The sequence below is a fragment of the Heptranchias perlo genome, chromosome 14, assembly GCF_035084215.1.
Source record: "Heptranchias perlo isolate sHepPer1 chromosome 14, sHepPer1.hap1, whole genome shotgun sequence".
Lineage (NCBI taxonomy): Eukaryota > Metazoa > Chordata > Chondrichthyes > Hexanchiformes > Hexanchidae > Heptranchias > Heptranchias perlo.
Window position 1 is genome coordinate 50,062,753 of NC_090338.1, and position 14,942 is coordinate 50,077,694.

At 38.9% G+C, this 14,942-nt stretch overlaps 1 protein-coding gene across 2 annotated transcripts in view; it reads left to right on the forward strand.

Annotated features, from left to right (window-relative positions):
* The window catches only part of afap1l1a (actin filament associated protein 1-like 1a), a 168,638-nt gene that overhangs the window by 72,478 nt on the left and 81,218 nt on the right, over window positions 1-14,942 (forward strand). For both annotated transcript variants that reach the window (XM_067996421.1, XM_067996420.1), the window contains exons 2-3: window positions 8,048-8,176; window positions 10,439-10,522. In XM_067996421.1, coding sequence (XP_067852522.1) covers window positions 8,048-8,176; window positions 10,439-10,522 — 213 coding nt within the window. The remainder of the gene's footprint in view (window positions 1-8,047; window positions 8,177-10,438; window positions 10,523-14,942) is intronic.

Genomic DNA, 14,942 nt, shown 5'->3' on the forward strand with positions numbered 1-14,942 from the left:
GATTGACTCAATGAGCTGACAAATATGGCTGCCATCTTTAGCTGTGCAATTATAAATGAATGAGAAAACAACGTATTGTTCCTCAATAACCTGAGGTATTTTCTGTGTTGTTTCTGAATAAATAAAGATTGACGAACACAATGCAGAGCTAAATGCAGAGGAATTAACCCAAGCCATCCACAACCTCAAACATGTGGCACTCAGCCCTCAGGAAGAATGTAGCCGTAGGTGGCGGAACCACCTGGGTTGCCTTGAGTTAAGACTGCATATCTTTTAAAGTCAGCACTGATTGCTGAAAATCTCTGATAAATGATGACAGCCAAGATAAAGAAAGGAGCCTGTTAACTGAAATTGCCTTAAATCCACTGTGACCTAATTCCTTCAGCAGATTTGAATTCCAGTGTAACAAGTAACCTATTGCCCTACTCGCATGAATCATTTGGGTTGACTTCTGCTACCTTTAACTCCAAGAGCTTAGTTAGTACTCAAAAAACATAAGCCACAAAATGCATAGCGTACAGTTACAGACTAACAACTATGATCAATAACCTATTTGTAGTCCAGTACAGTTCCTCATTTGATGTGTGAATGTGTCAGAACTAGGTCTTAGTGATTTCACTTCAAAAGTAATTATTTGAATGTAAATTATTTTGATATGTCCTAAGGATGTAGAAAGCACTGTATAAATACAAGTTCTTTTTTCTTCTTTAACCTTCCATTTAATCATCACTTCCTTCCCTTCCAATCAGAAAAGAAACTATAAAGAAATGAGATAGTGCATGCAGAAAGTGTCAAATCACCTTACCTATCATACACGCCCCTCAAATTGCTGTGGATCATTTTAAAAAGGGCACAGCATGGAGTGTTCCCAAAGTGATACAAACATCCCATGTGATGACACGTCATTGTTAATGCAACAATGTGTAGAAAAAGAATTATTGAGAAATTTGGGCAAGAACAACTGGTGATTTTGTAGCAACCAAGCCATTTACCATCCATGAAGAAGGACTTCAAGCTCCTCCTCACGAGGTGGTTACAACAAATCTTTTGCCAGAAGCATCTTGGCATTGATTTGCTGCTGTGAACATCACTACTGTTTTTAGCCATACTCAAACTTTAGTGCTGTGTGTCAGATACACCACTGTGCTCTTCCAGCCCATTAGAGGAAAGGCAAGGCTAACAGAAGGCTGTTCCTTCAGAAGAAAGTAGCACTGAAATGAAGGTTGTTATTTAGGAAGGGTGGAACTACCTGCACAGATAGGAGTTGGATTGTCACTGGGAGTTGCTGATTCACTTCCTTGGATTTGGATGGCAGTATGGGAAAGGTGTAACTGGAGGATAATGGTATTCTCTAGTCCTGTAGCCTCACCCATCTGGCTTCTATAAACTTTTTGGACCCTTTTGCTAGTATTGAATTCCCTGTTAGATTGTCAAATGAAATGATGTAAAGTTAAAAAAAGAAAGGAACAACTGGACCTAATAGATTTTCAGATGTTGGTATCACATATCAACAACCATCCAAGAACCTCTGATAAGTTTGTGAAACATGCCAAGCCCACAACAATGTTCAAAGACTTTTATCCTCACCTAATTGCCTTTTACAGGCACAAATATAATGGAAAATTAATAACATATCTCATTTCTAATCATGCATTGGTACACTGGGCTTGGAGTACTCCACTGGCTGTCAGCAGCTAAAAATCTTACACACTGCAGAAGCTAACTGAAACCTTCATTTGTGCATATACTCAAAAACTATTTTAATGAAATAAGTAGAATACCTTGAAGCCATCTTCGAATAATGCAAACGATGGAAATCTTGTGAATTTTCAAAATTCCATACAGCAGGGCTAGAGTGACATAACTGTTTGCTGCATCAAATACTTTCACTATATGAAGCAGTTTTTAGTTTTGAATTGTTAACCTGTCTTTTTAATAAGAACAAAAGAACATAAGAAATGGGAACAGGAGTAGGCCATATGATCCTTCGAGCCTGCTTCGCCATTCAATAAGATCATTGCTGATCTTTGACCTCAACTCCACTTTCCCGCCCGACCCCCCTATCCCTTGATTCCCCTAGAGTCCAAAAATCTATCTATCTCAGCCTTGAATATACTTAACAACTGAGCATCCACAGCCGTCTAGCGTAGAGAATTCCAAAGATTCACAACCCTCTGAGTGAAGAAATTTCTCCTCATCTTAGTCTTAAATGGCCGGCCCCTTATTCTGAGACTATGCCCCCTAGTTCTAGATTCTCCAGCCAGGGGAAACAGCCTCTCAGCATCTACCCTGTCAAGCCCTCTCAGAATCTTATATGTTTCAATGAGATCGCCTCTCATTCTTCTAAACTCCAGAGCGTAGAAGTCCATTCTACCCAATCTCACCTCACAGGACAACCCTTTCATCCCAGGAATCAATCTAGTGAACTTTCGTTGCACCGCCTCTAAGGCAAGGATATCCTTCCTTAGGTAAGGAGACGAAAACTGTACACAGTACTCCAGGTGTGGTCTCACCAAAGCCCCGTACAATTGCAGCAGGATTTCCTTACGCTTGTACTTAAACCCCCCTTGCAATGAAGGCCAACATACCATTTGCCTTCCTTATTGCTTGCTGTACCTACTTGTTAACTTTCTGTGTTATGTGTACAAGGACACCCAAATCTCTCGGAACACCAACATTTAATAGTTTCTCATCATTTGAAAAATATTCCATTTTTCTATTTTTCCTACCAAAGTGAATAACCTCACATTTCCCCACATTATACTCCATCTGCCACCTTCTTGCTCACTCACTTAACCTGTCTATACCCCTTTGCAGACTCTTTGTGTCCTCCTCACAGCTTACTTTCCCACCTAGCTTTGTATCATCAAAAAACTTGGATATATTACACTCAGTCCCTTCATCTAAGTCATTAATATAGATTGTTAATAGCTGAGGCCTAAGCACTGATCCTTGCGGCACCCCACTAATAACAGCCTGCCAACCTGAAAATGACCTGTTTATTCCTACTCTCTGTTTTCTGTCTGTTAACCAATCCTCTATCCATGCTAATATATTACACCCAACCCCATGAGCCCTTTTCTTGTGTAACAATCTTTCACAAAACCATGTTGACTCTGCCTAATCATATTATGATTTTTTAAGTGCCCTGTCACTACGTCCTTAATAATGGATTCCAGCATTTTCCTGATCGCTGATGTCAGACTAACTGGCCTGTAGTTCCCTGTTTTCTCTCTCCCTCCTTTCTTGAATAGTGGGTTACATTTGCTACCTTTCAATCCACTGTGACCATTCCAGAATCTAGGGAATTTTGGAAGATCACAACCAATGCATCCACTATCTCTGCAGCCACCTCATTCAGAACCCAAGGATGTAGGCCATCTGGTCCAGGGGATTTGTCGGCTTTTAGTCCCATTAATTTGTCCAGTACTTTTTCTTTACTAATATTAATTACTTTAAGTTCCTCACTCTCATTAGACCATTGGTTCCCCACTATTTCTGGAATTTTTTTTGTCTTCTACTGTGAAGACAGATACAAAATATTTGTTTAATATCTCTGCCATTTCCTTATTCTCCATTATAATTTCTCCTGTTTCTGCTTCTAAGGGACCCACATTTACTTTTGCTAATCTCTTCCCTTTTTACATACTTGTAGAAGCTCCTACAATCTGTTTTTATATTTCTTGCTAGTTTACTCTCATATTCTATTTTCTCCCTATTTATCACTTTTATGGTCATTCCTTGCTGGTTTCTAAAACTTTCCCAATCCTCAGGCTTACTACTCTTCTTGGCAACATTATAAACCTCTTCTTTTAATCTAATACTATCCTTAACTTCATTAGTTAGCCATGGATGGATCATTTTTCCTGTGGAGATTTTATTTCTCAATGGAATATATATTCATTGAGAATTATGAAATATTTCTTTAAATGTTCGCCATTGCTTATCTACTGTCATATCTTTTAATCTAATTTCCCAATCTACCTTAGCCAACTCACCCCTCATACCTATGTAATTGCCTTTGTTTAGGTTTAAGACTCTAGTTTTGAACTTAAGCATGTCGCTCTCGAACTCAGTGTGAAATTCTATCATATTATGATCACTCTTACGCAGAGGATCCATTACTATGAAATTACTAAATAACCCTGTCTCATAACACAAGACAAGATCTAAAATAGTCTGTTGCCTGCTTGGTTCCATGACATATTGTTCTCGGAAACTGTCTCGAATGCATTCCATGAACTTATCCTCCAAACTACTTTTGCCAATTTGATTTGCCCAGTCTACATGAAGATTAAAGTCCCCCACAATTAGTGCATTACCTTTGTTACAAGCTCCTCTTATTTCTCGATTAATACTCTGTCCAGCAGTATAACTATTGTTAGGGGACCTATAAACTACTCCCACCAGTGTTTTCTGCCCCTTGTTATTTCTTATCTCCACTCATATTGATTCTACTTCCTGATCTTCCAAGCCAAGATCCTTTCTAACTACTGTCCTTATGTCATCCTTTATTATCAGGGCTACACCCCCTCCTTTTCTGTTTTGTCTGTCTTTTCGAAAAGTCAAGTACCTTGGAATATTAAGTTCCCAACCTTAGTCACTTTGCAACCACTTATCAGTAATGGTTACTAGATCAATCCCATTTATCTCTATTTATTCCATTAATTTGTCTATCTTGTTTCGAATGTTTCGCGCATTCAGATAAAGCACCTTCAATTTTAACTTGTTATTATTTTTCCTTGATTTGACCTTATTCATTGATGCACTATTACCATTAATCTCTCTGTCCCTTCCTGTCACACTCTGCTTATCTTTACCCAAATCGCATCACTGCTCTATGGCCTTGACTTTTCCCTTTAGATTTATAAATTTCCCCTCATCTTAACCCTCCCCCCTCCATTTTAGTTTAAAGCCCTATCTACAGCCCTTGTTATTCGATTCGCCAGGATACTGGTCCCAGGCCTGTTTAAGTGGAGCCCGTCCCAGCGGAAGAGCTCCCTCTTTCCCCAGTACTGGTGCCAGTGCCCCATGAATCAAAACCCCTGTCTCCCACATCACTCTTTGAGCCACGCATTTAACTCTCTGATCTGTTTGACCCTATGCCAATTCATGAATGACTCAGGTAGTAATCCAGAGATTATTACCTTTGAGGTTCTGCTTATTAATTTGGACCCTAGTTCCTCAAACTCTCTCAGCAGAACCTCATTCCTAGTTTTACTTATGTCGTTAGTTCCTACGTGGATCATGACAACAGGTCGAGGATCCTCCCCCTCATGCTCCAAGTTCTTTTCCAGCCGCAAGGAGATATCCTTAACCCTGACATTGAGCAGGCAACACGGCCTTCAAGACTCCCGGTCACGGCTGCAGAGAACAGTATCTATCCTCCTGACTATACTGTCCCCTACCACTACCACATTCCTTTTTACCCACCCCACTTGAATGGCCTCCTGTACCACGGTGCCTGGTCAGTTTGCCCATCCTCCCTGCAATCTTTGTTCTCATCCATACTGGTAACAAGTACCTCATACCTATTGGACAATGTCAAAGGCTGAGGCTCCTCCATCACTGCATCCTGGGTCCCCATACCCGCCTGACTCGCAGTCACATCCTCCTGTCCCTGACCATTGACTAAATCCAAACTACTACCTAACCTTGGGGGTGTGACTACCTCCTGGATCAAAGTGTCCAGATAACTCTCCCTCTCCCTGATGCATTGCAATATCTGCAGCTGGGACTCCAGCTTAACAACTCTGAGCTGAAGTTCCTCAGGCTGCAGACACTTACTGCAGATGTTGCTAGCGATCTCGCTGGTTTCTACCAACTCCAACATGCTGCAGTTATGGTAAACCACCTGCCCTACCATCCCTATCTAACCTTGTTTTATAATCTGCAACATCTGCCTGAAACTGATCCATACAATTTTGATACAGTGCTATCAAATCTCTACCAATCTTAATTGGTTATCAATTATATATCAGGACTAATAATTAAGTCAAAATTTCCCTGGAGTCCTGTAAATTAAGGGAAATAAAATGGATATAACATATTGCAGTAAAAGGAAACAGAACATTACTTAGTTTTTGATATCCAACACTGTAAAACCTGGAACAACTAGAAAAATGTCTGTTACACTGTGGCCATACTGAGACTTGGTGATGTATTTGAACCTTGCTTGGGTGGATTGGTGAAACTGCTCTTGTTAAGCTGTTGCCGCTCAGTGGAATGGTTATTCAGTCACAGGTTTTTTGTTGTTGTGTACATGCTAAACAGATGGTGTGTACGGACATAACCCAACAGTTTGAAAAGAACTGTGTGTTTTTTTTATTTCAGTCAGTTGGCATCTAAATGGACGGGGGAATCGATGGATTTTCAGACAGTTTGGAATTCAATCTGATCTCTGAAATACACCATAACCGTGTCATAAATCTTAGCAGTATCACAGCACAGGCAATTCTGCTTTACACCAGTCATGTATCAGATACCAACAACTCTTTGAACAGTGAAATACTTATGATAAACCTATTATTGTTCTTAGCCCTTTTATGTGGTTTAGGATATTAATGTGCTACAGGAATTTAGTATGGGAGCTCATAATTTAAAATTCTATTGAAATGAATGATATGTTGAGTGATAATTGCATTAATGAGTTCCATTTTAACTTGCCTATGTGTAATTTGGTGTGTCTTGTGTTGTCCCTGTTCAGAGGAAGTTGTGGTTAGAAGCTGTGTGAACACTTTCTGTGGGAGCAATGTTATTTATTGTCACAGAAAATAGCCCCTGCTGATAGTCTGACTTATTTATCTTCAGTTTGCTTTGGGCTCTGATCTAGCTGTGAGGTATGATAAACCCAAATGACTGAGAGGGGGAGGGGCACTGTGCTTGCAGAGGTTGGAATTTGTGTGAATGTGAAAAGCCTGCCGTAATAACGTCACAGAAACATCCTATCGTTGGCTGAGTGGCAAAACCTAGATTATATTGGTAAACAGACTACCTTTCACCAGTTTAGTTAAACACAATAAACAAAAAGGTGCAGTGGATTATGTTGGACATTTTTATTTGCCAGCAAGAAAAAAAATGGTATATAAACACTGGACTAAAATACTAAACACCAAAGAATTACCAGGTTTATTGTATCCAAGTCAGTCTTGTCACTAGGGTGTCAGTAAAGTTCAACGTTGGACATGTCAAATTTTCATACAATGTCCTTAAACCTTCAAAAATAGCCAGCAGTATTATATTGGCTTTGTCCTTCCAAAATTGAGTTGTGTTTTGAGAGATAATTTTCTACAAATATAACACTAGGAGGAAGTACTAATGGTTACAGGTCTGTCACTGGTGGTGATGGAGCAATTTAAGGTAATGAATTAAGAATATCATACAAGAAGCATATTAGTACAACATTAAAGCAATTGGCTGAAATACAATGTTTTCCTCAGTGGATGGATAACAATATATTAAAAAATCATAGTGACAACACTCCAAATGTTCATCCATTGATTTCTTACAGCCCTGCACGCATTGTCTGCTCCTCTAACACTGATCTTCTCCTCACCCCTCGCTCCCTCCCCTCCACCATTGTCTGCTCCTCTAACACTGATCTTCTCCTCACCCCTCGCTCCCTCCCCTCCACCATTGTCTGCTCCTCTAACACTGATCTTCTCCTCACCCCTCGCTCCCTCCCCTCCACCATTGTCAGCTACTCTTTCAGGCACTACACTTATGCCGTCTGGAATTTCGTTACTGAATTTTCTCTACCTTTCCACTTTCTGCCCTGCTTTAAAAACCTGCTCAAAACTTTTCTCTTCAACCATATTTGTGGTTCCCCATCCCAGCCTTTCCATTCTTCTCTTCTTTCCCCATGCTTCGTATCCACCATATTCTTTTCCTTGTTATTGTAAAATGCTTTGAGGCATCTTCCTGCACCTCAGGAGCATTATAAATGTTGTTATTTTAGTTGTAGTTGCATTAGTTACTGCTGTAGTTTATACTGGACAATACAATTTGTGTAAGGGGATAATTGTGGAACTTACTTTCCATTCTTTAGTGGTGGAGCAGCTGATCCCAGAACTGAATCTCTTACTGAAATTACTGGACCACGAGTACCTGAGCGCCACCACCAGAGAGAAGACGATGACAGTGAGCAGCATGTTGCAGCGACTTCAGCCAACCTCTGGTCAGTGACACAAATTAAATTCTTTACTCCCACGCCAATTCATTGAGTTCTAACTGAAACAAATTCCTGTTTGGAGTGTGCTCTAGTTTATGAAATATTAAGTTTTGTGCTCAATTGTATTTTCACTAATTTAATTGCTCACTGTCTCACTCACCATTCCATTTCCTCCTTCAACTGGGGAGGGGGTGGGGGCGGGCACGATAATCTAGATTTCACCACAGTTACCGTCAGTGACACTGCATGGCTGACCAACAAAGGTGCGCTTTATTGGGGTTATCTCCCAAGGTGGAAACCTCCAGTTCTCAGTAAATATGATCTTACACCACAAAACTGTCTCTCAGTTGGCATTGATTGTAAAACTCATTCATGAGTAAGAAATTGGAAAAAAGTGTCACACTGTTGGAGAAGGGAGTGCTTTTCTGAGGTTAGGGCTAAAGCCTGTTGTAGGGGAAGAGTAGACGTGGTGCAGTAGGGGGGTCCTCCTGTGATTCGGACTGAGGCATGTTGTTGGGGCAGAGTAGAGGCAGCTTTACTGTACATCTAGCTGTCCTGTACGGGACCTCAAGGTACATGATGCTGACAATTGATGCCTGAAACAGGAAGAGTTCCATTTCCTTCACTAGCATTCTTCACTTTGATAAGAACAAAAAACACACTATTCAGACTGATTTGTAGGTTTGTGATTAAAATGTTTCCTTCACACTTTTTTCTTTTAAAGTGGCACCATCTTTTGTAACAAGAATATTTGAAATTCTGTTTTTCCATTTGTAGCCAATCATGCATTGCTGTCTAATTATTAAATTTCGTTAAACATCAAGAATGTTTGTGGATCCAGCCATGTACTGATGAGAAGTTCATTCGGGAGTTCTGCTGTCTCTGGCTGTGCATGTCTCCACATGATAAAACAGAACAATCAGCATTTATCCTTATCACGTGGAGATATGCAAAAGGAGCAGCAAACATTTGCTTCAATTCTTAGAAGAGATTAGAGCAGATCTTCACTGTCTCTTTAACAATTTCCAGGCACAAGGAGCCAAATGTTTTTTAAGATTTGAAGTTTTGCAGTCCAACAATGATTTGACAACATGGTGCTGCTTCAGGGCTATTGTGACTTTTAACTGATCCTTAAAGTGAGATGTACGTAGACTACATTTAATTTGTTTCCATTTAGTTTCAGAAATGTTACAAACTCTTTGTTTCATTTACATAATCATGGTCACTCAGATGGTTCACAATAATCAATGTTGACACATGGAATGCAATAACACCTAATGGTAGGCATGCAAAATTTCCATACTATGTCCACTTAAACTGTGAAGCCAGCAATGTGATTGTAAATTTTAGCTTCCCAATGTGGGTTGTGTCTATAAAGAACATTTTGAGCTGTGTAACACTATAGTGAAGTGTGTCACTGATCGTATTGATAATTTGGGTGATAAATTGAGTATTGCACCGAAAGCATATTGGAATGTTAAAACATATTGGTTTAAGTGTGATTTTCCTATAGCGTATTGGTACTAATAATCTAAATAAATCTAGGGACAACGCTGAATATGAAATGTCAACAATTCCTGATTACCAGGTGTTCACTGGGAAGAGGGTTTAAAACTTATTTTCAGGTTTTCAAAAAGTATATGAAAAAGAGGTAACATTTTCCATAATTGTGACTTGAAGTAAAACTATTACAGACCTGAGCCTGGTGTTAATTGTCACTGGCTTGGAGTTTGTTTCTTTTGGGATTCCATTAATACCAGCCTCATGGGAAGCTAGAAGGGATATTTGTTATTAAGGAGCTGCTGATCAGTTTGTGAGGGAAAACTCACATGTAGACTGAAATTAGAAGGGTAGAGATTAGGAGAAGCTGTGAATTCAGTATCAACATTTTGAATCACTGTATACATTATCTTGAAATACTTTAACTCTTTCTCATCCAGATGATTCACCAGCTTTAATTATTTTCACTGGAAATTTGGGGATGCTTTATACGACAAATGCTTTAATGTCAAATTACTTTCTGCCTAACTGGGCAGAGCTATGCAGCAATTAGTAGGACTTTGACTTCCCAGTAAATAAACAGTGGACCAGTGACAATCTTTACGCAATACATTTGTAATTTGGAGTACTATACAGCATTTTTTGGTCAAACTATTACTTGTAACAGCATATTAATTATTTGAAATGTAGGAGTTGGAGCTTTAAAATGTCTGATCACTTGGTTTTTGCCATTGTTGTAATTAGATTTTGTTGTGTCTCTTTCTTCAGTTCCTGAGACTAATTATATGTACATGAACACCTCAGATTGTCGGAATGGCACAAGCTTTGTGGAATCCTTATTCGAGGAGTTTGGTATGTAATGCAACATTTTTGCTTTAAAATAAAAGAAATGTAATTACAAGGCTAATTATAAATTTTAAAAATCATAAGGTTACATTTTCAGAGATTCTGCTCCTGCAGCACCACCGCTGGTGGGAGGGTGTAATTACTGTGTGACAAGTTTATATAGGCAGTTCCCATTATAAAGATAGATATAGGAATTTATAATGAATATATAAAAATAAGGATAGAATGTATTACTTTAAAATGAGGACTGAATTGTGCTCTGATCCAATTATTCCCACATTTTAACCCTGCTTCACCTGAAAATTACACTTGGTCTTGACTCCCCATGTTCAACATCACAGGAGATTTAATACTATTTTTATATCTGTACAAATTCTTAAACTGCCCCAACACTGGTCCTGCCATCTAGTTGCAGGAATGTCAAATGGTTGCTTCAGAGATACCATTGGCCTTCACTATTAATTAATGTGTAGTGAATACCATTGGCCTTCACTATTAATTAATGTGTAGTGAATACCATTGGCCTTCACTATTAATTAATGTGTAGTGTATACCATTGGCCTTCACTATTAATTAATGTGTAGTGTATACCATTGGCCTTCACTATTAATTAATGTGTAGTGCATACCATTGGCCTTCACTATTAATTAATGTGTAGTGTATACCATTGGCCTTCACCATTAATTAATGTGTAGTGTCTTCTTGTGCAGGTAAGGATAACCTTCTCCCAGTTAAGAGCAATGTAATAATTTCTTAATGCAGTATTATTGATACTCAAATCTGATAGAAGAAAATTCCGGATACAAATTTTGATAAAGTGATTTATGTTGCATGAAAATCTGGCAATAAATTACTGTTTGCTGGTTACAATTTATTCAGTCTAAGTGGATTTCACCGTAGTCAGCATTAGATATCTAAAGAAATGTTGTTTTGTTGTAAATAGCACAAGAAGGATGTCCTCATAGTCAAGGTGTGACATTCTGTGCAAGTTTCAGCCTGTCTTAACTGTGAAATCGTTGATGTTATCTGAAATCATAGCACATTTCTGAATCATTGTTTATTAGCAATGAGAAAGAAATACTCAGAGAGAGGGAGAGAAAGCAAAGAGAGGCGAGCTAATTTAAATGAAAACCTAATGGTTTTTATGTCTTAATTAGAACTCAAATTTCAACTAACTAAAAACCTGCTGTCCAATATTTTAATATTTAGCAATCTTTCACATCTTCTTAGCAATAATATCCACAATAATCTTTAGCCAATAAACACACATTATTTGTGATCGACAGTTCAACCTAATTGCTGTATTGGATCTGCTAGACATCAATCAGCATCCCTGCACACTGGCTCCTAAAAATAAGTATCCAAGCATCAGATGCGATAGGTCATGTTTGATGCCAAATATCCTTAGACTACAGCTGGGAAGCAATGAAAGGACTTAAATGAGAATGAATGTAGAATCTGCCAGTATTTTAACCTAACCTCATTTTAGCAAGGCATTGCACATATAATCCATGATGACCGGCCAGTTGAAAAGACAATGAAAAATAAAAACAAGTTCCCTGTGCTTTACTTTATGTGACATGGCTTGATCATTGTGACATCCAGGTATCCACTTAGTTGAAGAATAAAGATTCCCTGCAGCCAGTCGGCTTTCAGTTATTTGTTTAGTGCTCAAACGTTTAGCATGAATTTCCAATTCCGCTAAAATGAGATTGCTAGAGGGTGTGAAGTCAGAATGGATCCAACTACAGAGAGATAGAAAACTAAACGACTCAGTGTTTGAAGAGAAAAGCAAGAAAAAAATAATATAAAGGGTGTTTATCATCATCAGCAAAGGACTGATTTCTGCAGCACCAGTTTTAGTCTGTAATATTGACCAGAGCTCCACAATCACACTTGTTTGATGTTTCTGGCTATTATTTCTTGCTTCTCACCTCTTCCTACACAGTTTTGTTTATCTACTTTCTGTGAATCTTAAGTGGCCTTCCCTTTGGTTAATTTCCTCACACTAACCCGCTGAAATATTTTTGAATATCAGTCAATTTGGTTAAGTTATTTCTGAGGCAGCTCACACGATGACTATTAATAACTTTTTCAAAACTTTTGTTGTTTATTATGAGTGTGATGCAAACCCTTGTAGCAAGGATTGGATGGAAATCCAATTGAGATGGGCCATTGGGAGTTATAACTTGTGATAAGACCACCCAAAATAGTCAGATATTTGGAATCAAGATTCTGGCTAATGCTACAACATCAAGAATGAGTCAAGTAAACTCATCTGTGAAACAAGAGAAAATAGGAGCAACTCTACCCACCCCCCCCCCCAACCCGCACACCACCACCATGCTCGTCACAAGTAATTTTGGGAATTAACTAGCCTTGCTGAGGTCATCACCTTTATATGGTCACAATGTAAGTCACCATAAAAATTAAATGACTGTTCAAAACAGGAAATGAGAACTATTAGGATGTGAGAGGTCAGACATTCAGAGACTATCTACAGCCTATTGTCATTGCTATTACTGAACATCAGAGATGCCAAATGGCTGTTAGATAAATGTAGACAAGAGTTGGTCGATTTATTGCTAAAGGTTGTGACAATTGCTGCACTCTTTGAGGACAAACAACTCTCCGTGGCTGACTGAATGACTGTTCCTGTCAGTTAGATTGGTGATCTGAAGACAAAAACCAGCACTGGCTACACAGTACTTGGAATGGAAAGCTGAATATGAGTGGTTGCAGATTTTCATATATCTGGAAGGCAGAGCATCATCAGGCCATTGAAGGAAAATGTGATGCTGAGTGGGGCTAAACAAGCAACTCTAGCTGATAGCACTGAAACCACTCTGGCTGATACCAGTGAAAAGCGACTCAGGCTAATAGCACTGACCAAACAGGCAAGAAATAGGTTGAATAAAGAATTTGAAAAGAAAATTTCCCTCCTATCTTACATCTGAGTTATTCATCCTCCAGTTTAACACTTCAGTCAGTCAGCCCCCAGCCTAATAATTTCTTCAGTCTGTCCCAAGTCCAGTACTTCAGTCACACAAGGGGTGATTTTAACCCCCAAGAACGGGTGCGTTGGGGACAGGTGGGAATTGAAAATAGTTGTTTTTTGGGTCGCGACCACAACCTGGCTTCACTTCCGGGTTTAATGTGGGCGGTAAAAGTACAGGCTTCCCACTGGGAATGCAAAGTCCAAAAATTTTGCGGTTGCGACCCGAAAAACAACTAATTTCAACTTTCACCCGTCACCAACCCACCTGTTCTTGGGGGTTAAAATTACCCCCACAGTCCCCATTCTAGTACTCAAGTTATCCAGACCCCAGTCTGAAATTTCAATCTTTCAGTCTCTTGTAATTTTGATAAGGCAGTAACACAATTATCCATAATATAAATGTCAGACAATTATCTTTTTGGTGTTGAATGACCAAGGGTTTCATTGATAAATAATGTGCATTATTATTGACATGTTTTGCCTGTGCTGCTGTGCATCAAGCATGACGCCCTGGAGACAATAATGAGAACCTTAAGTATCATACTTTGCATTACAAGTTTATTTGATATAGTGCTTATATGCTATTATTTCAAACTGAAAGTTTATATTTTCCATTTGTGTTCCATTAAGAATATTTCAACTGGGGACTGGAGAGAATGATAATATCATATATGAACAAATTCCATTCACAACCAGAATTTCAGGGAGTCAAATCCAATATTGCCAGAGGCATTGATTGAAAGGCATAAGGACTGTGAAAACAATCACAGCACAGCTCTTGTCTTGAGATAAGGAATCGATTGATAATTGCAGACTCCTGTAAGAAAGCAAAGTAACTGAAGTACAAGTTTTCAAATTGGGCTGACCATTGATTAATGAGAACACTTGTTTTTTACCAAACAATGGAGGTTATTCATTGTAGACTAAGGCGGATGTTAATGAAACTGATAAAAATGGGCTTGTTTTGAATTAATATTCTGCAATGATTTTTTAAAACTCCTCAACAGATTGTAAGTATAGATTAAAATTTTAATACAGCCCAAGCTACAAAATCTCTCGCTGTAAGTCATTGACAGGCTGTAACTGAATTTAGTGTTCACTATTGCAAGTCACTGCATTACCTCAAGCTTTATCACCTAAGGCACTCTCATCTGTAGTTAGCTGTCTATTGAGCTAGGGAGATTGAGGGAGAGAGTTTTTGACTTATGCATTTCAGGAATGGGAATGGCAAGCAGTGGTCTTTGCACTTGTCGCTCTAACGTCCTCTGTTGGGGCTAATTATTCACTCAAAGTGAGTTCTCAGTGTTCAATCTGCCAGTTGATAGGTGGTTGCAGATTGGAGAACAGAATACCTGGCGCTACTGCAGCTATTTAAGTGCTGCAACAGCCTTTAAAGGGAAAGGAGTATTTGCCACCAAGAAAAAAACG